Source organism: Macaca thibetana, chromosome 7 (assembly GCF_024542745.1).
Source record: "Macaca thibetana thibetana isolate TM-01 chromosome 7, ASM2454274v1, whole genome shotgun sequence".
Lineage (NCBI taxonomy): Eukaryota > Metazoa > Chordata > Mammalia > Primates > Cercopithecidae > Macaca > Macaca thibetana.
The window spans coordinates 11,303,258-11,323,526 of NC_065584.1; the positions used below are offsets into that span (position 1 = coordinate 11,303,258).

Genomic DNA, 20,269 nt, shown 5'->3' on the forward strand with positions numbered 1-20,269 from the left:
CAGTCTGATGTGCACTGTGCTTGATGAAGTCCCCTGGGTACTTGGGTGAAGAGGTGGCCACAGAGGATAAAGGGCTGCCTCTGGAAATAGAGGACAGGCCCACCTTCCCTGGGGTGTCCTTAATACCAGTGAGGAGGCACTTCAGGCAGGCTGGACTCCCTGTAGTATGCATCGGCTCGGACCATACTGGATGTGTATTCACAGGAAGGTGAGCTCTGGAGTTTGAGACCCCTGGGGACATGCAGTCCCAGTGCCCACTGTGACATCAAGGGAAACTTTCCCGTTCTCTAGTCGATCAGTCCTGGAGTTTTTTTCTCCTTTACTTTTCTAGTCCTATCCAGCAGGTTCTTCAAAATGAAAGATTCTAGTACATGTCACCCAGCACACCTCTACAAATAGCACCCAGATGCTAAGCCTCTCCGGGTTCGTTCTTAGTCCTTACGACATCTGATGTCTCCAGTGTTCTCCCAATTGTAGATGTAGGACAGAAAGCCACAGCTGGGCAGAATTCTTGCCAGGATGAAATGCAGCACCCCCACTGTGGTCCGGCTCGTGTCCTTTCACCCCTGACCCCAAGGCTGTTGGCCATCACACCTTTCTTCCCATCGCAGGGTTTAGAAACTCATGCAACGTACATACAAGTCTGCAACAAAGGGCTGTAAATCAGTCTCCTGGCTTTCCGATTCCTTTCCTTCAGTCTATCCTTCTGCTGGATTAATATTCTGGAAACACCTGCATTTTGTCATGTCAGGGGACAATGACCCAACCCCTTGGAATTCACGAGTTCCCCCATAGTCTTGCTGTAACATCCAGAGCCACCCTCCACGTTGAGTGAGTGACTCATGGGCTCCGAATGCATCCTGCTTGTGAGCATTTGCTGAAAATGACCTCCCCCTCCTTGCTCTGTTCAGTGCTCATCCATCACTTAAGTCCTGGTGTAATCCTCTGCTCTTCTGTAAGCACAGTGTCTGAGTGCTTTCCCCTTTATTCTACAAACATGTATGGAGCACTCACCGGGTGTCAGGCAAATACCACCAGGCAAATGCCACAAAAGCATATGTGTCTGGCACACAGGAAGCAGGGAATGGATGGGGTGAACAGAGGGGGTCAAAGTGTAAGGGGGGGTAAGCAGAAAATCACAAATGTACATTCAGCAAAGCACAAACACTTGGAGATCTACAGGATGGCAGTGTGGACATGAGCATGTCCTGGGCATTCAGGCAGCTCCAGGTGCTGCCTTGGCCTGGCAGCCAGCCCTGAAGTGAAGGGTCCTGGGTGCTGGCTCTGGGGTGGGAAGGTACCCACTTAGCAGATAAAGCTCCACTGGGCCAGGGGTTCCATGGGCCAGGAAAGTTAAAAAAAAATCCATATGAAACTCCCTGCCCTTGTGTGGCCCTGCGTTGGCAGATGAAGGCCTTCTCACCCGGGCAGAGCAGGAGATCACCAGACCTTACTCCTTAGGGAGCCTCGAGAATCCCAGGAGTGCACATGCACTCAGAACCAGGACAATCAACTGCATTTCTCTGTCTCCTAAAGCCGAAGCCAGGCCATGTCACGTCTCTTCTCAGACTCCTCTGTTGCTGTCTCAGGCCCAGGAAAACACACAGACCTGACATCGGGAAGGCTGCACATTCGCAGACCCAGCTGCCTCCCAGAGCACATGCGCAGACCCAGCTTCCCAGACCACCTGTCTCATGGTGCCTGGCTGCCCTGGCTTTCTAAAGCTGTGTTTTTTTTTGTTTTTTGACACAAGGTCTCACTATGTCGCCTAGGCTGGTCTCAAATTCCTGGGGGCCCAATCCATCCTCCCTTCTCGGCCTTCCAAAATGCTGGGATTACAGGCACTTCCCACTACGCCCAACCTTTCCTCTCTCTGTTTTGGATGTGCCACCTTCTCTCCCACCTCAGGGCCTTTGCACGGTCCGTTCCCCTGCATGGAGCACCTTGCCATTGAGAGCCCCACGCTTGCTCCCCCAGGTCCTTCTTGTCCTCACCAATCCTCCCTTATCAGAGAGCCCTTTCCTGAAATAACCTCTCCTCCTCTTGGCCTGCTACACTGCTCTTTACAGCCCTATCGCCACCTGCTCCACCAGGCAAGGGATTTGTCTCTTTTGATTAGGTTTATCTTCCCAGCTCCTACAACAGGGCTGATATGTAAGAAGTGCTTAAATATTTGCTGAGTATATTCATAATCCTATGTATTATAAATAAATATGTAATAGCAATAACTTGTCTTATGTCAACAAACGTGTCCCAAACCCCTTGTAGGGGCCAGGCCCTGTGTGGGCATGGGGGGTGCGGAGATGAACACAGCCCACTCCCTGCCCACTTAAGGAACTCTTGGGATGGCTGAGGACAAGGACAAGCTGACGTCCAGTGACAACATATTGTAGAAAGCAGAGTGGCAATGAAGTTCTGAGGCTGTGTCCGAGTGTGAGGTTTGAAAAAAATGAGTTCTGCTCGAGGGGGAGTGGGATGGGTAATTTATGTGTCGTGCTGAGTGGGCCATGGGGTGCCCAGACATTTGGTTAAACATGGTTTCTGGGGGTGTCCGTGAGTGAGTTTAACCTTCACAGGTTAATTCGAATGATTAATGTTTGAATGGGTAGACTGAGTGAGGCAGATTGTCTTCCCCAACGTGGTGGGTGGCATCGAACCTGTCGGAGACCTGAATACAACCAAAAGGAGCAGCAAGGGAGAACTGGTTCTCTCTGCCTGGCTGTTTCCAAGCTGGGACACCTGTCTTCTCCCACCTTCTCACTGGCCGTCCTGGGTCTCTGGCCTTCACACTCCCACTGAAACTACATCACTGGTCCTCCTGGGTCTCCAACTTGCAGATAGCAGATGGTGGGATTTCTCAGCCTCCATAATCGCATAAACCAATTCCTTATAACAAATCTATCTATATTTATCTATTTTCTGTTGGTTGTGTTTCTCTAGAGAACCTTGACTATTATGCAGAGTTGGGGAAGAATTCGTGGCAGAGGATTATTTAAACTGGGTTTTCAGGGCTGAATAGGAGTTTGGAAGGCAAGCAAGCTGAGAAAACCATCGCAGGTGGGGGGACCAGTATGTGTATTGTAACACACACATGTTCATAAGCCTTTGTGGAAGGCTCACTTGGAACTTGGAGTCAGAAAGCCTGGGTCAAGCTCCACACCCCAATTACTCATTCTATCCATGAATATCCCATATCCCTTACCCTCCAGCAGGCCCTGTGCAGCTCTTGGTTTGGTTCAGGGAAGAGAACTGAGTGATAGTTTCAGTCCAGAGTAAGGGTGCTTTGAGAGAGCAGGTGCAGAAAGTTTTGTAGCTCACAGAAGCAATTTCCATTTCCCTGTACTTGGAGTTTTATAGCTCTAACTACACGATCTATTCTAAAGATAAATGCTCACAGCAGGTGGAGCCCACCTGCAGGGCTTCCAGAAGAGAGCCGGGGTGGCGGTCCTGGAATGCTCTGGTCCTACCTGCTTCTGAGAGTTGTTGTTAGGGTCAAATAACTGTGTGGGAAATGTCAGTACCGTGCTGTATAGATGTTCCCAGGATAAGATGAATATGTACATGTTGATCCATCTTTTCTCAGTTTTATGACCTTTCTATCTTAATCTGGCAGCAAGTGCCATGTGGAAAATCTCTTACATCATTTTTCAGTCAGCCTAGATGCCTAATTAACCCACGTGTACAGCAAAGAATGGGGGCATGGAATCAGATGTTTTCCTTAGAAACCAGTATTTCCTTTATGATGTTTTAAAGAGATGGAATTGGATTATAAAGTTGATGCTGTGAACATTTATCTTTCATTTAAATCATGTTGGTCCCCACGATGGAGATGCAAAACTCTGGGTCCGGGGAAACTGAAATTTCTTCTGTAAGCTGCAGGACTCTGAGTACAGGGGAACTGAAATGCTGAAGATAATCATAACTTTTCTTGAAGACTTGGGGTCATTCTTGACTGTCCCAGCCCTCATGGGGGCTACAGACTTGAGATAGAGACAGACTAACAGAGAAACCTGTACAGGATTGTGATTGTGAGTTCTATGAAGAAACAGAACAGGATCCAGTGGTCTTCAAAACAGAAAGGCATGAGGATCTGTACAGCAGTTTCCCCTTAGGCATAGGGAAAACATTCCAAGATCCCCAGTGGATGCCTGAAACTGCAGATGGTATCAAACCTTATAACACTATGCTTTTTGCTATACAGGAATTGTGGGTAACTTATGCAGCATGGGTACATTGGACAAAGGGATGACTCATGTCCCAGGTGGAACAAAGTAGGATGGAGCGAGATTTCATCACACTACTCAGAATGGTGCATAATTTAAAATGTATTAATTGTTTATTTCTGGAATTTTCCATCTAATATTTTCAGACCTGTATTGGCCACAGGTAGTTGAAACCATGGATAAGGGAGGGGACTCCTGTACTTAGGGAGGTCAGGGAGACACTGAGCAAATCTCATTGCAAAAGCAAGTCCCTGGTCCTTAAGGTCTGATTTGGAAGTCTGGGCAGGCAGGTGTACGGTGTGGAGCTGCCTCAGCAGGGTTGACACCCTAGCTCCATCATTGCTGAGAAGGTGAATCTGGACCATTTTCAATTCCACCTTCCGGAGCCTCAGTCTAAAATGGAGCACATTGCAGAGTTTGAGAATCGCATGGGATAATGTGGTGATGCAACTGGCCTTTGGTAGGCACCCCACAGTAACTGTTCCTGATTTTATCATTTTACTGTTGCACAAGACAATGGTAGTGTCATTACGAGGAGGGCCCACACACGCTGTGCTCTGTCTTGGCTGGAACTGAGGAGATGAAACAGACGCTCATTGCTCGCCGGCTGAGTGGACCACAGAGAGTGACTCAGCATAAAGGGAGGCATCCAGAGAGTCTCAGAACCCTGTCTTTGGCCATCTTTCAGGGTTGTCTACAAATAGCCTCCCACCTGGGTGGGGTTGGTGGCTGGGCTGTCTGGCAGCTGGGAGCTGGGCCGTGAGGCTATTTATTTATTTATTTATTTAAATCCTGGTCTGAGACTCCTTGAATTGGTCTGCCTTTTGGTTCTGGGGAAGGAAGAAAGAATCAGCAGATCACAGGTCCCAGGTTCGCAAGGATGGGCGTTTACACTCAGCACCTCGGACCCATGATTCACGCTCTGGGGGCTCGGGCTGGCCCGCAACATGGGAAAGGCCTCAGTATCTTCCATTTGAAAAAAATTCTCTACAGTAGCATTTCCTATCATTTCTTAGGAAATCTGTGCTAACAAGTATCTCTAACCCTAAAAAGATCCGAGAAAAACATCCAGTGTGCTCTCTCATTGTTGAGAGAAGGCGCCTGCAGGTACCTTAATGGGAAACTTGATGGTGAGCATGTGCTCAAAAAGACTAAAACACCTGAATCCATTTGCTCAGGCTGCCATACAAAGTATCAAAATCTAAGTGGCCTAAACAACGAACGTTTGTCCTCTCACAGTTCTGGAGGCCAAGAAGTTCAAGATCAAGGTGCTGGCAGTGTTGGTTCCTCCTGGAAGGCCCTGAAGGAGAAGCCGCTCCTTGCTTCTTCCTCACTTCTGGTGATTCTGGGCAATCCTTCACATTTCTTGGCTTGTGGAAGCATTGCTCCGGTCTCTGCCTCTATCTTCTCACGGCCTTCTCTCTGTGTCTCTGTGTGTTTTTCTCCTCTTCTTATAAGGACACCAGTTATTGGATTTAGGGGTCACCTTAGTCCAGTACAGGTTAGGTATCCCTTATTCAGAAATGCTTGGGACCAGAAGTTTTTGTGTTTTGGATTTTGAATGTTTTTGAATTTCGGAATATTTGCAGAATACGTACCAGCTGACCATCCTTAATCCAGATATCCAAAATCTAAAATGTTCCAATCACATGTCCTTTCAGCATCATGTCAGTGCTCAAAAAGTTATGGATTTGGGGGCATTTGTGATTTCAGATTTTTGGATTAGGAATGCTCAACCTATGTAACCTCACCTTAGTTTAACTACTTCTGCAAAGACCCTATTCCCAAATAAGGTCATATTCTGAAGTTCCATGTGGACATGAGTTGGGGTGGAGGGATGCTCCTCAACTCATCACAACATCTTTATCAGACTGAATCTTCACAATACTTGGATCTTCATTTACTAGACGAGAAAAAAGACACTCAGAGAAATTCACTGACCTTGTTCAAATTCCCACAGCTGGGAAGCGGCAGAGGTGAGATGTGACCCAGGAACCTGCCTCCAAGCCCCTGTACCATTGGTGCTGGGGCCTTCGTAAACTATAGAGGACAGCATCAACATCACATAAGGAGTCCTTGGAGACCACTGGTCTACATGCCAGAAGCCTGTTAGAGTCATTACTTATTATCTCTCCATTTGACAGATGAGCAAACTAAGACCAAAGGTGGTGGGAGGGAGGATGAGTAAAGTGACTTGCTGAGATGACACAAGTGGCATGGTAGGGAACCCATGGCCTGGTCCCCAAAGTTCTCCCCCAACAATTAAACATTCTAGCTCAGTGTAAGCAGGTAAAAGGAGCCAGACACAAAAGGCACATGTTGTAGGCTCTACAGAGACAGCATCCTACAACATGTGCCTGGCTTCTTTCACAACAGGTAAATCTAGAGACAGAAAGATTAGTGGTTCCCCAAAGCCATGAGGAAGGAAGAATGGGATGTGACTGCTAATGAATATGCGATTTCTTTGGGGGATGATGAAAGTGTTCTGGAATTAGATAGTAGTGATGGTTGCATGAATCAGTTGTTAAGTAAAAGCTGAAGTGGGTGAACTTCATGGCATGTGAGTTACATCCACCAGCCTCTGGGAAGGGGATCTGCAGAAAGCAAGTATGCACAAGGCTTACGAGATTCAAAGCTTTTATTGCAGCAGAAATAGCCCAAGCCCTGGCTCATAAGCTCCTCATGCAAGAAGGCACTTCAAGGACTTTTCCTGTGACAGAATTTGCACCCTCCGTTTGTCAAGGCATGAACACCCCAAAAACAGAGAGAGCTTCCAGAGCACCCCCTTTAAGAACTGCATGGCCTTGGCAAGTTACTTCCCTCTCTGGGCCTCAGTTTCCATACTATGAACCAGTGATCATGCAAACTCTCAGAGTGGTTGTGAGCATGAAATATTTTGATGAGGTCCCTTTGACCTAGGACTGTTTTGCCTCAGCCAACAAAATAAAATAAAATAAAAAACTAAAACCAGAATAAAACTCTCACGAACAAACGATTAAACTTTCACCATTGTTATTACCAGACCATGACCTCTGTTGCTCATCCCTGCTCCCCACCCGCATCCTTGGTGAAGGATCAGAGCTATGTAAGGGTCAGGAATTGGGTAACAAGGAGATAATGCAGCACATGGCTGGGGTCTGCAAAATGGAGACGCCCCACTCTGAGTCATGAAGGCTGCACTCAAGAGGCTCCAGCACTAGCATGAATTCCGTGAGGTCATCCGGTGTCCAGTTTGCATCTCTGCATCCTGTTCTCATCCTCTCTGGCCAGGGAAGACTCAGGAGCTGGGCTCCTTGCTTGGTCCCATAAGCCCACCTGGGCTTCTTCCCATTGCGCCAGCTTGCTGGAGCCAGGGAGGGTCAAGAGTTGAGGGGCTGCTTCTGTTGCCTGGCTGGTGAGGCTCTCCCAGCCCTTTTTTTTTTTTTTTTTTTTTGCCTGCTAAGAGCCCTGCTCAGGTTTCCAGGCATGTGGTTTCCCCTGGATTGCAGACTCCCTTGAGTAATTCAGGCATCTGTGAACAAAATTCCCTGGATGAGTGAGCTCCCTTAGGCACTTGTGGACAATTTCCTCCAACCTCAGGGCATTTAGTGAGGGGGTGCAGCCTGGGTGGGAAGAATGGGCACTGAAGGCAGAATGAAATATCTTCTGGGATATCTCTAGGTTCTTGCGTCCAAATGGCTGGGCCAGTAGAGAATGAGCCTGGAGCAGAGAGAGGGAGACATAGAGACAAGACAGGGGCCAGATCATGTAGGGTCTTGCAAGCCATGTTACAGCTGTAGAACCTTATTGCAAGAGGGGTGGGACACTGCAGAAGGGTTTCCCTTGGAGGATGCTCCCATCACACTCACTGCCAACATCATCATCATCATCGTCATCATCATCATCAAAGCTAGTACATGTTCAGTGCCAACTATGTACCAGGCACTGTGCTAGATGCTTTCATACATTAATCCTTTTAACAATTTTATAAGGTAGATACCATTATTATCCCCATTTTACAGATGAGGAAATGTTGACTCAGAAAGGATAACTGAGGTACCCAAGACTACAGATCAAATAAGAGCCCAAGGCTGAACCACAAGTGGAATCCAGGTCTATCTAGTCCCAAAGTCTTGGCTCCTGAACACAGTTCTCTATGTTTATAGCCTCCTCATGAATGTATTTGCATTCTTAAAAGACCACGTTGGCTACAGAGTGGAGAATAAGAATTGGGAGATGGTAGGGGTTAGGATTGGAGGCACCCATGACAGACGATAGTTGGACATAGAAAGAAACATAGATTTAGGAAACACTTAGTGAGTAGAATCTAAAAAAGGTGCTGATCCCATTACTGGGTATATACCTAAAGGAATATAAATCATTCTATCATAAATACACATGCATATGAATGTTCATTGCAGCACTATTCACAATGGCAAAGGCATGGAATCAACTTAAATGCCCATCAATTGTAGACTGGATAAAGAAAATGCGGTACATGTACAACCATGGAATACTATGCAGCCATAAAAAGGAATGAGATCATGTCCTCTGCGGGAGCATGGATGGAGCTGGAGCCCATTATCCTTAGCGAACTAACCCAGGAACAGAAAACCAAATGCCACATGTTCTCATTTACAAGTGGGAGCTAAATGATGGGAACACATGAACACAAAGAAGGGAACAACAGACACTGGGGCCTAGTGGAGGGTGGAGGTTGGGAAGAGAGAGAGGAGCAGGAAAAATAACTAATGGGTATTAGGCTTAATGCTTGGGTGATGAAATAATCTGTACAACAAACCCCCATGACCTAAGTTTACCTATGTAACAAAACTGCACTTGTACCCCTGAACTCAAAATAAAAGTTAAAAAAAATAAAAGAGGTGCTGACCCACTAGATGGAAGGCATGAAGGAGAGAGTACATTGAATGATGAGCCCCAGGTTTCTGGCATGGATGGATGGATGCGTGGATGGACGAGGGGCATTTATGGAGACAGACTAGACAACTTTTGTTTAATAAATGAGTGAAGGAATGAATACATGAATAATGAAGGGATCCCAAAGTGGAATGGATAATGAGTTCCCCATCGTTGGGAGTATGAAACAAGTGGCTTTCATCAGGATATTGTAGAGGATACTCCTGATTTGAAGGGAAAGTCAAGTGGTAGGCACTCAGTAAGTCTATACTGCAGGAATAAATGATTGAATCGCTGCTGCGCCTATGAGGCTTCATGAGGAGCTCACATGCACCTGGTGGGAACTTGGTAATGAGTTACTCCTGCAGAAATGTAAGATGGAAGGAAATATTCAAGCACTGTTAATATTTTTTACATCTTCTTTCTTAAATTTCTACTGATTGATTATATTTTAGAATGCACATCTTCATACATATTAATAAGTATACATATTGGGTATGCATAATCAATCCTTTTTTTCCTATAGGAATATACAATCCCAGAAGCTTGGAGACCACTGATCTACATGCCAGAAGCCTGTTAACAGGTTGAGCAGAAATAAATAGCACCCCTTCCCAAAGGCTTCTGAGTGTGCAAGGCAGTGTCCCAGGGACCAAACTCGGAGGTTTTGGGAGTTGTACCAAATGCTAGAGCTATGCAAAAACCTCATCCATTTATTATGCAGTACAGAAAAGACACATGTTTACATGATTCATCCATTTTCTCATTCGGATGTGAAATGCTTCCTGTTTACAACATAACAGCTCTTTGAGTCTTTCACAGGGTAGATGTTTTTTATCAGGGCATCTACACCATGCACAGGGCAGCTCTTCTCCCGCAGACTCAGTTGCCCCTCAGACCAGGTGTGGATCCCCACATGGCCATTGGGATAGAGCTCTGCTTCTAAGAGAGTCTCAGACCATCACATGCTCTGCTGATGAATGACTGCCCTGTGTGAAAAAACACAGCCTCTTTTTTTTTTTTTCATTCATCATGGATGGCACAGTTTGACTTCATTCTAATACTAAATGGTTTTTACTTCTTCTTTCACCTGTTTTCTTTCTCCAGGTATTTATTGGGGCAGAGGGGTGTGGGTGGTGGGAAGAAAGAGTGGGTTGGGGGTAAGGAGGGAATCTTTTTTTTTGACACTTTCGCTTTAAAATTCAGAGTTGAATTGGTCAGGATTTATGGGCTCTTTGCCATGTAAATTTTTCTCATTCTCCAGGTTCTAACCCTCCAGGTTCTAGCCCGCCAGGTTCTAGCCTGCCAGGTTCTAGTCTGCCAGGTTCTAGCTCTCCAGGTTCTAGCCCTCCAGATTCTAGCTTTCCAGATTCTAGCCCTCCAGGTTCTAGCTTTCCAGGTTCTAGCCCTTCTACATTCTAGGCCACCAGGTTCTAGCCCTTCTAGGTGCTAGCCCACCAGGTTCTAGCTCTCTAAGTTCTACACTAAGTTCTAGCCTTCAGGTTCCAGCTCTCCAGGTTCTAGTGCATCAGGTTCTAACCCTCCAGATCCTAGCTCTCCAGATTCTAGCCATTCAGGTTCTAGCCCTCCAGGTTCTAGCTCTCTAGATTCCAGCCCTTCAGGCTCTAGATCTCCAGGTTCTAGCCCTCCAGATTTCAGCCCTTCAGGTTCTAGCTCTCCAGGTTCTAGCTCTCTAGATTCCAGCCCTCCAGGTTTTAGCCCTCCAGTTTCTAGCTCTCCGGGTTTTAGCTTCTCTAGGTTCTAGCCTCTCTAGGTTCTAGCCTCTCTAGGTTCTAGCCTTCCAGGTTCTTTCCCTCCAGGTTCTAGCCCTCCAGCTTCTAGCTCTCCAGGTTATAGCCTTTCCAGATTTTAGCTTCTTTAGGTTCTAGCCCCTCTAGGTTCTAGCCTCTCCAGATTCTAACCCTCCAGGTTCTAGTTCTCCAGGATCTAGCTCTCCAACCAGCTAATAAATATTCATGTATCAAGTGAATGAGTGCTGCCCTGGCACTGCTGATGGTGAATGCCATTGCCATTCCTCTTCTCACACTCTTCTAGGGCTTGTACTGGGATACCTTCCAATAAACCATTGATTGACAGGAACAATCCCTTGTTGCTGAGAGAGGAACAGTCCCTGAGCAGGCCTGCACTCTCCCCCTCCCCAGGTACCCGCTGGCGGTGGGAGTCTCAGCACTGTGATCCTCTGGGCAAGACCGATTAGAAATTTCTTCCTCTGCCTCATCACAAATCAAACTTTGAAGACATGGCCTTCTCCCCAAATGCTCATGTGTGTGTGGCAGTCGGGGGCTCAGGGTGGTGGGGAGGACAGGTGGAAGGGAGCCAATGAGCACCTACTGTGTGCCAGACACTGGTACTTCACACTGCCACCGGCTCCCAATACTGATTCTGCTCCACGGAGCTATTTCTAAACCTCAGTGTCTTTTCCTTATAGTAAACATACCCCAGTTACATGTGCATAATAATGCCTCACATGTACATAGCACCCTTTGCTTTTCAAAGTACTTTTATACCTGTTACTGCCTTTAATCCTCACAACGACTTCATGTTACAGAAGAGGGAACTGAGGCAGGGACAGGTGGTTGTGCAATAGTTATTGGTTGAGCTGGAACCTTGGGCTCTCCCTTTCTGCTGTCCATATCACCCACAGCACCCTGCTCAACCATCTCATCTAACAGCTTTCTGGCGGTGGCAGTGCCCAGTCATTCCCAGTCGAGTCTTTGAGTTCCTTCAAGATGGAGATGGCTCCTTCTCTTTCTTCCCTCTTGCCTCCAGTGCTCAATATTGCTTATACAGCAAGTGCTCAATATGTGCTTATTGGATTCTTCTTTGGCACAGACCACCTTGTCCATCAGTGAGGGGTGCCACAGAATCCTGGTATCCAGGTTCTTATCAGGGACCCCTCAGGGCTTAACCTTCATTAATGCAAGAAATTGTCCGCCAAAGTTCTCGCTGAATGGATTAAAGAAACCCAGGGCAACAATTCACTTGTGCACTCAGCCATTGCACCAAAGCTGGATGGTGGTTCTCCTGGAGATCCAAGTTGTCTTGCTGGGGCAGGGAGGGACACCATGTGGGAGGGAAGCTCAGTCACTCCTGTCCCTGTCCCCAGGCCCCCTCCACTCCTGGGAAGGAGCAGGCTGGCTCAGGTGTGGCAGCAAATAAGAACAGTAATGCTGTCGTGTTTATGGAGTCCTTGGCTGTGCATGAGTTCACCCCATCCTCATAGCCATGCTCCCTGCAAAATTGGGCAGGGCAGGAATTATTCTCCTGTGTTTTACTGGAGACACCAACTCATTTCCCAAGGTCATGCATGGATGTCCCCATGGCATTCCTGGGCCCATGCTGAAAAGCAACTGTCCCTCAATCCTTAACACAAATTCACAGCAGCCCTGCTGGCGTTTGCTCACTGTCTGCTCCCTGCCCAGTCCTGCAGTTTGTGAATCTGGCGTTCCACCGAGATGGAGGTCCGCAGTGTGCCCATGGAGTTCTCCATCTGAATGGATTCTGACCTACAGCCCCCTTTCTGGCACACTCCCTGGTACACCTCCCAAGACTTCTTTCGGAAGCGCTTGCCCACAATCACATACACCAATGGGTTGAGGCAGCTGTTGCTGTAGGCCATGAAGGAGGCGATCTGTGTGATTACATCGATGATGTGCTCGTCCCAGCAGCTGGCGAGGATGCCGAGGCGATGCAGCGTGTCCAGGAAGGTGCTGACCTGGAAGGGCAGCCAGCAGATGACGAACAGCAGCAGCACAACCAGGACCAGCACCGTGGCCCTCCTCTCTGTCTGGATCTCCTTGAACTTCTGCATCTCATTGTTCCGCAGCACCTGCATGATCTGCATCGTGCAGAAGGTGATGACGCTCAGGGGCAGCAGGAAGCCCACGATATTCAGGAGCATGTTGGTGAACACTTCCCAGACGAGAGATGGGTAGCTGATGACGCAAGCAGTGACGTTGTGGCCCTCGTCCCTGTACTCCTCCATGGTCCGGAACACCAGCATGGGTGAGCTCAGGAGCAGCGTGCATGCCCAGATCACCAAGCTGTAGAGCTTGGCCCAGCGCACACCGCGCATCCGGCCCATGGACATGGTTTTCACCAGGGCCAGGTAGCGGTCGATGCTCACCAGCATCAGGAAACAGATGCTGCTGTACAGGTTCATGGAGATAATGGCATTCACCACGCGGCAGAGCGTCTCCCCAAAGAGCCAGTTGAAGTTGTTGGAGATGGTGATGGCCCAGAAGGGCAACCCGCAGGCCAGGATCAGGTCTGCTGCGGCCAGGTTCCCCAGGTAGATCTCTGCCACCGTGCAGCTGCTCCTGTGCAGGCAGAAGACGCTGAGGACAAAGATGTTCTCTAGGGTGGCCAGCACGAACAGCACCCAGAGGAAGGGGGCCTGGATGGTGTTGAGCCAGCCCAGCCACTCCACTTGGGGGCATTTGCTCTGGGCAAAGGTCCCGTTAAGAGCTGGCAATTGCAAGGTGACATTGAGCATGTCGGCGCTGAAAGAAAGTAGAAAAGAGGCTATTTACCCCTCAGGGTCACAAGGGAAGGACAAAAACTGGTGCAGAAGGAGGCAGGGGTTAAAGACAACCAGCCAAGATGTGGAGAAGTCGAGGTGGAGCTCAGGCTGCTTTCTGCAGCCAGCGCTTCGGCGCACCTGACTCCCCTGGGTCTTACAGAGCCCCCTCTGATGCTTGGATCTAAATGGGGCCTCATGTTCTTCATCTCAAGGCTCCACTGGCATGTTTCCTTGGCCAGCATCCATCAACAGCACTAACAATCTCAAGTCTTGGACCCTTGACCTCCTTGAAGCTTCCATGATGGGAGGATTCACATTCCTTCCTTATCATCCGGGCCCCTCCCAAGGGAGTTGGTCACCTTTCAGCCTCTCAAAGTCCTGTGGTGGGTGAGTTAATTCATTAAAAGAGAAAAATGACATCATGCCAGACCTGGAGATTCCAGTCTGGCTTAGAGACCAAGGCCAGCCTATCTGCTTAGTTCCTGTCTTCCTGGACCGTCTGGGGTGGCATCATATTTCTGTACCTTCTATCAGCAAAGCACTGAAGAGAATAGGAGGATGCAGATAGCGAGGGAGGGTGGGGACTTTGGAGCCAGATAGTCCTACTGGGTTCACATCCTGGCTGCCTTACTTATAAGCTGTGTGATATTGGGGAAGTTACTTAACGTCCTTGAACCACAATGGCCTCACCTGTAAAATGGGAATTTAAAAATCTCCCTCTCAGGGTTGGGATGGGGATCTGAGACAATGTACAAAATGCCCCAAGCACTGCACTTGGCTCAGTAAACATTAGTAATTAACTATTCTTGCAAACCTATTAAAATAACCAGCGGTAAACTCCAACACCACCGTTTGTTGGTGACCCCATCTTTAATCTACTGGCTCCTCTTTCATTCTTAGGCGAGACTCACAGGCCACAGGGCAGGTACCTTTCTAGACTTGTTGCTGTAAATCATCTCTACCTTCAGCAGAGGCATGGGGCTTGGACAGACCTGGGTTCCAATCCTAGCTGTGTGATCTTGGGCAAATTGCTTGAACTCTCTGGGCTTCTATTTTGCCTTCTTGGGAGTGGGGTATTGCTCTCATCCTGACTCGCTTTGCATTTCTTTTTACATGGTTGTTGCAAGATTCAAGTCAAAGAGCGGATGTGAAGACACACTTAAAAGTCCAAAGCACAACCCAGAGGACAGGACTCACAGGGCATTTTCCCAGGGCCCTGTGGTGTGGGTGAGAGAAGGAAAAGGTGCTCTTTCTGGGAGGTGCATTGCTAGACAGGCTCATGGAGGAAGAGCTGAGCTACAAGTCAGGAGGAGATACGGATCATCACCTCTGGGGTTTCCCAGGAAAATTCCCTTTGCTTCTAGGAGCAGCTGGCTGGCATCCTGGAGCCAGACTGGGGGACCCGCAAAGCAATGCTTTTAACCTTTCAATGTTTTTTGAGCATCTGCTCTGTGCTGAGCTCTGCCTTGAGTGCAAAAACACAGAGAGGATACCACCCGGCCCCTGCCCTGCCTGACTCCTGACAACTGGGGCCCAGAGTGTGGAGGGTGCCCTGGAGGGAGCAGGAGGGATGTGGGACACAGACTTGGAGTAGGGGCAGGTGGGTAAGGTTGGAGGTGACTCTAGAGCTGGGTCTTGAAGGATAAGAAGCAGACAGGGCACAAGAAGGAGGACAAGCAGACCAGGCAGGGGGAACAGCCTGAGCAGAGGCACAGAACTGGGGAAGCTGTTGGTATATTCTGGAAAGTGACACTAGATATTGGACAGGAGAGGTGAGAAGTAGCAAGGGGCTGAGTGAGGAAGTAAGTGTGGTCTTCACTGGGTGCTAAGGAAGTGAGGCTTTGCCCCTGAGTCTTCAGGGACTACAGTGTTGGTATAAGAAGTATACTCTGAAAAGATCCCTGTGGTGCCTGGTGACTTTCATATGCCCCCAAATTACTTGATATTCTTCCTTTCAAAAGGAGGAATCTGCTTCCTCTTCTCCTGGATGTGGGCTGGACTTCTTACCAATGGTGGCGGGGATGGTGTGTGATTTCTGAGGCTAGGTCATAACATCCTTTGCAGCTTCTTCCTCGGCCTCTTGCATTGCTTACTTGGAAGGATGTGAGCCGCCATGTGAGGATACTGAAGCAGCCACAGAGCGGGGAACTAAGTTGCCACCTTGAAAGTGGATCCTCTGGCCCCAGTTAAGCTTTCGGTGGATCCTGGTTTCCCAGCCTTTGAGTTTTCCAACCAAGGCCCCAGACATCTTGGAACAGAGATAAACTGTCTCTACTGGGCTCTGAATTCTTGAGCCATGAAAACTTGCAGCCTCCTTTTCAGAGTCCTCTGAAGGTAAGATTTCCCCTGGGTAGTCCCCTTGGTCCAAGCCTCAACCCCATTTCTGTAACTACAGAAAACCCATTTCCTCCATACCCCTGGCTTCGGGAATCAATCATCTCTCATAGGCTAACTCACTAGAGACCAAAGTATAGCACTAGATGCTGCTTATTAATTTCTCAGCAAGACAATTGATAGCCAAGGGGATGGATCCTGGCCCATCCTTGGCTCTGAGAAGCCATAGGATCATCAAAAAGACGCCTGGTGAGTGCGGAATTGGAAACTATAGGTCCAGTGCACTGTGGCCTCAGCTGAGATGGCCATCTGCTCACTTTCATCATAGGCCGCACCTGCCACAAAATGGAGAAGTTGGAGTGGACCCCTCAGCCTTGTTTCTTGCAAATGCTGCCTCCCAGAACAGATCTCCCTATCCTCTGTTTCTACTCTGGCTCAGGTCTCCATCCCCCTCCCCTTAAATTCTCTCTTTAGAGTGTTCTGATCTTCCACCAGATGTCAGCCATATATTGGAGATATTTTGTCTCCAAGGCAACCTGGCACATTGCTGTCTGATCTGCTGGGTATTGACTTCAATGTTTAACTCTCTTACCTTCACTTCCAAGTTCATCTGGGATAGATCACATATGACAACCAGGAATGTGTCCTTCTCCTCCCTGAGCCCCTCTTCCTCTAGTTCCACAGAACATTCCCTCTGCTCCCGACAGGCCTACAGGGACTTGGACGCTTGAGAAGTTTTGTCTTTGGGCTTTAACATCACTGGTTCCTTCAACTGTTGTCCAGGGCATGAGGGTTGAGCTTTCCAGGGAGTTCTCCAGGGTGTCTGCCCCCCACCCCTAACTAGTGAACCGAGGAATCCCTTTGACTCACCTGAAAGAGGCCGTGGTGGGCATGGAGTCCTCACGAACAGACAGAAACATTGGTGTCTTCCAGGGAGAGAACATTCGGACTCAGAGTGGGATGTGAGCGAGGCCACACCTGGGCTGAACAGAGAAGAAAAGATGGTTAGATGGCACAGGGGCTGGGGACTGCAAAATACACGCATTCTCCAGCAGGGAGGAGAAGTGGAGACTGCTGAGTCCCTGACTCAATGCACATTTGTGAAGTGCTCCCACACAGTGGTGCTAGGGACACAATGGCCAGGAGCTGACAGTCTACTGGAGAAGCCAGGCATTGCTCACTTAATAACTGCAAACAGACCTAAGTACAGTGAAATCAAGCAAAAGCTTCTGTGACTGCATAGAACACGGGGTCCCAAAATCGCCTGCGAGGGCGAGTGGATATTGATGATAACACTGAGGGTGAGCAGAACTAAGCAGGGTGGAGGGATGAGGGTGCAGGAGAATATCTCAGTCAGGAAGGCACTTGGTGTGAATGTGGATTAGGCCCTGGCCGCTGCTCAGGGAGTTGGGATTGCAGTGGGGGTAGAGTGGAAGCAGGGCCCAGTTAACCCATTAACTTAGGCCTGGGATGATGGAGGCTGAGAGGCTGGATTCCAGGGGAGTTTAGAGGGTACGCCTGACATGGCTAGTGCTCGATTGGACATGGATGGGGTGAGGACAGAGGCGAGGCAGGTTTCGTGGCTTCTATCTCCTGCAAAGGCGGAGATGGGGGCTGATTTAGAGGAGAAAGGTCATATGTTTAGACTGGAAGCTGTTAGAGGGGAGGTTTTTTGGAGAATTCTAGGCGGATGGGGATGGGAATGGCTGTTGGGTACAGCAGGGTCTGGAGCTCAGAGGAGGGGTCTGGACTGGGGCACTGTGATGGAGACAGGGTCTTGAGGGACTTTGAGCCTAATGAGGGAGACAGACACAGCTGAGTATTTCCAGTCCCTTGGGCTGGTTACCGATACAAGGTGCTGTCAGGTTCTCAGCCCAGGGCCTCCTCTGTGCCCTGGTTGAAAGGGCCTTTTTGCCCAACAGGCTTCCATTGATGACCCCTGTCTCTATCCCTCTTCAAGTTTCACATCACTCCCATCCAGGGAGCGAGGCATGGGCTCTGTGCTTGCCTCAGAGAGGAGGAAACGAGGCATAGACGGGTGGGGGTGACTTGTCTCAGTCCCAAGGCTAGAGGTGGGGCTTAACCCCCTCTCTTTCCATTCCAGACTTCACACCCTCTCCAGGATACTAGGTGACCCCTGTCTAGGAAGGCTGTGGAAAGCTGTGGTCTATGCATGTGCAAGTGTGTGAGTGCATGTGTGTGGAAAGCTGTGGTCTATGCATGTGCAAGTGTGTGAGTGCATGTATGTGTGTGTGCATATGTGCATGTGTGGGTATATGTGTAGGTGTGTGTGTGTATGAATGTAGCCACAGATCTGCCACATCTCGGCTTTCAGCCACTCTGCAACACCCGGCACCTGGGTTTCCAGAAGCCCAGCTCCCCTAATTCAGTCGGGGGGTGGAGATCAGAGAATGTTCAGTTCAGGGAATTCAAACACATTAAAACAAAAAGCTGAGTTGGTAAACAGGAAATGAAGTGGGAGGTAATTAACACCCAGAAAAGATTTGCACGAACCACTAAGCAGAGCTGGGATCAGGGTTTGGAACTTGCAAAGGATGCAATGAGCAGCACTGTCGTTCTGATTCTTCAAGGCAGGGAGTTTGCAGGGGGAAAGGAAGACCTAGGAGTTTTCCTCTCTGAGAGGCCCTCCTGGGCTCATGGAGACAAAATTCAACGGTCGTGAGAGGTCATGTGTTTGAAGCATTAATTTTTTTTTTTTTTTTTTTTGAGATGGAGTCTCGCTCTGTCACCCAGGCTGGAGTGCAATGGCGTAATCTTGGCTCACTGCAACCTCTGCCTCCCAGGTTCAAGTGATTCACCTGTCTCAGCCTCCTGAGTAGCTGGGATCACAGGTGCCTGCCACCACGCCCGGCTAATTTTTGTATTTTTAGTAGAGATGAGGTATTGCCATGTTGGCCAGGTTGGTCTTGAACTCCTGACCTCAAATGATCCACCCGCCTCGGCCTCCCAAAGTGCTGGGATTACAGACGTGAGCCACTGTACCTGGCCTAAAGCATTAATTTTTTTTTTTTTTTTTTTTTTTTTGAGACGAAGTCTGGCTCTGTCGCCCAGGCTGAAGTGCAGTGGCCAGATCTCAGCTCACTGCAAGCTCCGCCTCCCGGGTTCACGCCATTCTCCTGCCTCAGCCTCCTGAGTAGCTGGGACTACAGGCGCCCGCCACCTCGCCCGGCTAGTTTTTTTTTTTTGTATTTTTTAGTAGAGACGGGGTTTCACCGTGTTAGCCAGGATGGTCTCGATCTCCTGACCTCGTGATCCGCCCGCCTGGGCCTCCCAAAGTGCTGGGATTACAGGCTTGAGCCACCGCGCCCGGCCTAAAGCATTCATTTTTAAAAGCATTTAACAAATTATTGATGGTCTATCATGTGCTGGTGATTCAGAAGAGAAGAATGAAGACTAAACTCCCCTGTCCTCCTGGGGCTCACTCAGGCTGAAATGTCCATCTGAGAGGCCTCAGCCTGCATGTACGGCTTCCATTTCTACATGACAGTGACTGCCGCACAGATAACTCAGGTCCTCACAGCTTGGTCATGGGGGACGTGTCCAGCGTTTCCTCGATGACCTCCGTTAATGGGTCTGTTGTGCATCTACCTGGCTGGGTGTCCCCAGATCTGGCCACATCAGCCCAGCTGGATCCTAATTGCTTGCTAGTGGCTGTAAACATTGCTTTCATTTTCAAAACAAAGTTGAGAGCTTTTCTTCTCAACTTTCTCCTGAAGTCCAGAGGGCAGGCGGGTTAAGGAACTGGGAGAATTTGGGAGTCTGAAGTCGACCGAGTTGTTTTCTCCATCTGCTCTAGAGGTATGCCCTGGGTGAGGATCCCTGTCAGGGAGCTGCTGTGTCCTGCTCCGGGTCACCTCCTGGCCTCTCCTCTGTGACCCCTGCCTCGGGAGCCCCTACGGGTACCCTGGGGCTCTTTGCCTTCTGGCTTCTCTTTGGGTTTGGCCAGTGGGAGCCCCAGCAGGAGCCTGAGGGAGGGCGAGAGGGAGGATGGGGTGTTGTTGGCTCCTCTCTTGGGGCCTTTATGCTGGCTTGGCCTGGAGCAGAGTTCACTGCTTTTATCAGGGGCCTGATCGCGAGGGAGGGAGGGAGGGAGGGAGGGAGGGTGCTAAGGCTTTGTCGCACCAGCACCGAGGCACCTGGGGTGCTGCCTGCTCCTCGCAGAACCCCAATATGCTGCCGACACCACTGTAAAGAAATGCTTCATTAACATCCTCTTCCTATTACCCAATTGGAATGTGCCCTCTCTTTTTTT

General features: G+C 49.1%; 1 protein-coding gene across 1 annotated transcript in view; it reads right to left on the reverse strand.

The window, feature by feature from the left end:
• Positions 1–9,812: 9,812 nt before the first annotated feature.
• BDKRB2 (bradykinin receptor B2) overlaps positions 9,813–20,269 on the reverse strand; it is a 39,693-nt gene continuing 29,236 nt past the window's right edge. Inside the window, exons 2-3 of the mRNA XM_050799149.1 lie at positions 16,867–16,979; positions 9,813–13,642 (exon numbers count right to left, since the gene is read on the reverse strand). Of these exons, the coding sequence (XP_050655106.1) occupies positions 12,541–13,642; positions 16,867–16,940 (1,176 nt within the window). The 5' untranslated portion in view covers positions 16,941–16,979 and the 3' untranslated portion in view covers positions 9,813–12,540. The remainder of the gene's footprint in view (positions 13,643–16,866; positions 16,980–20,269) is intronic.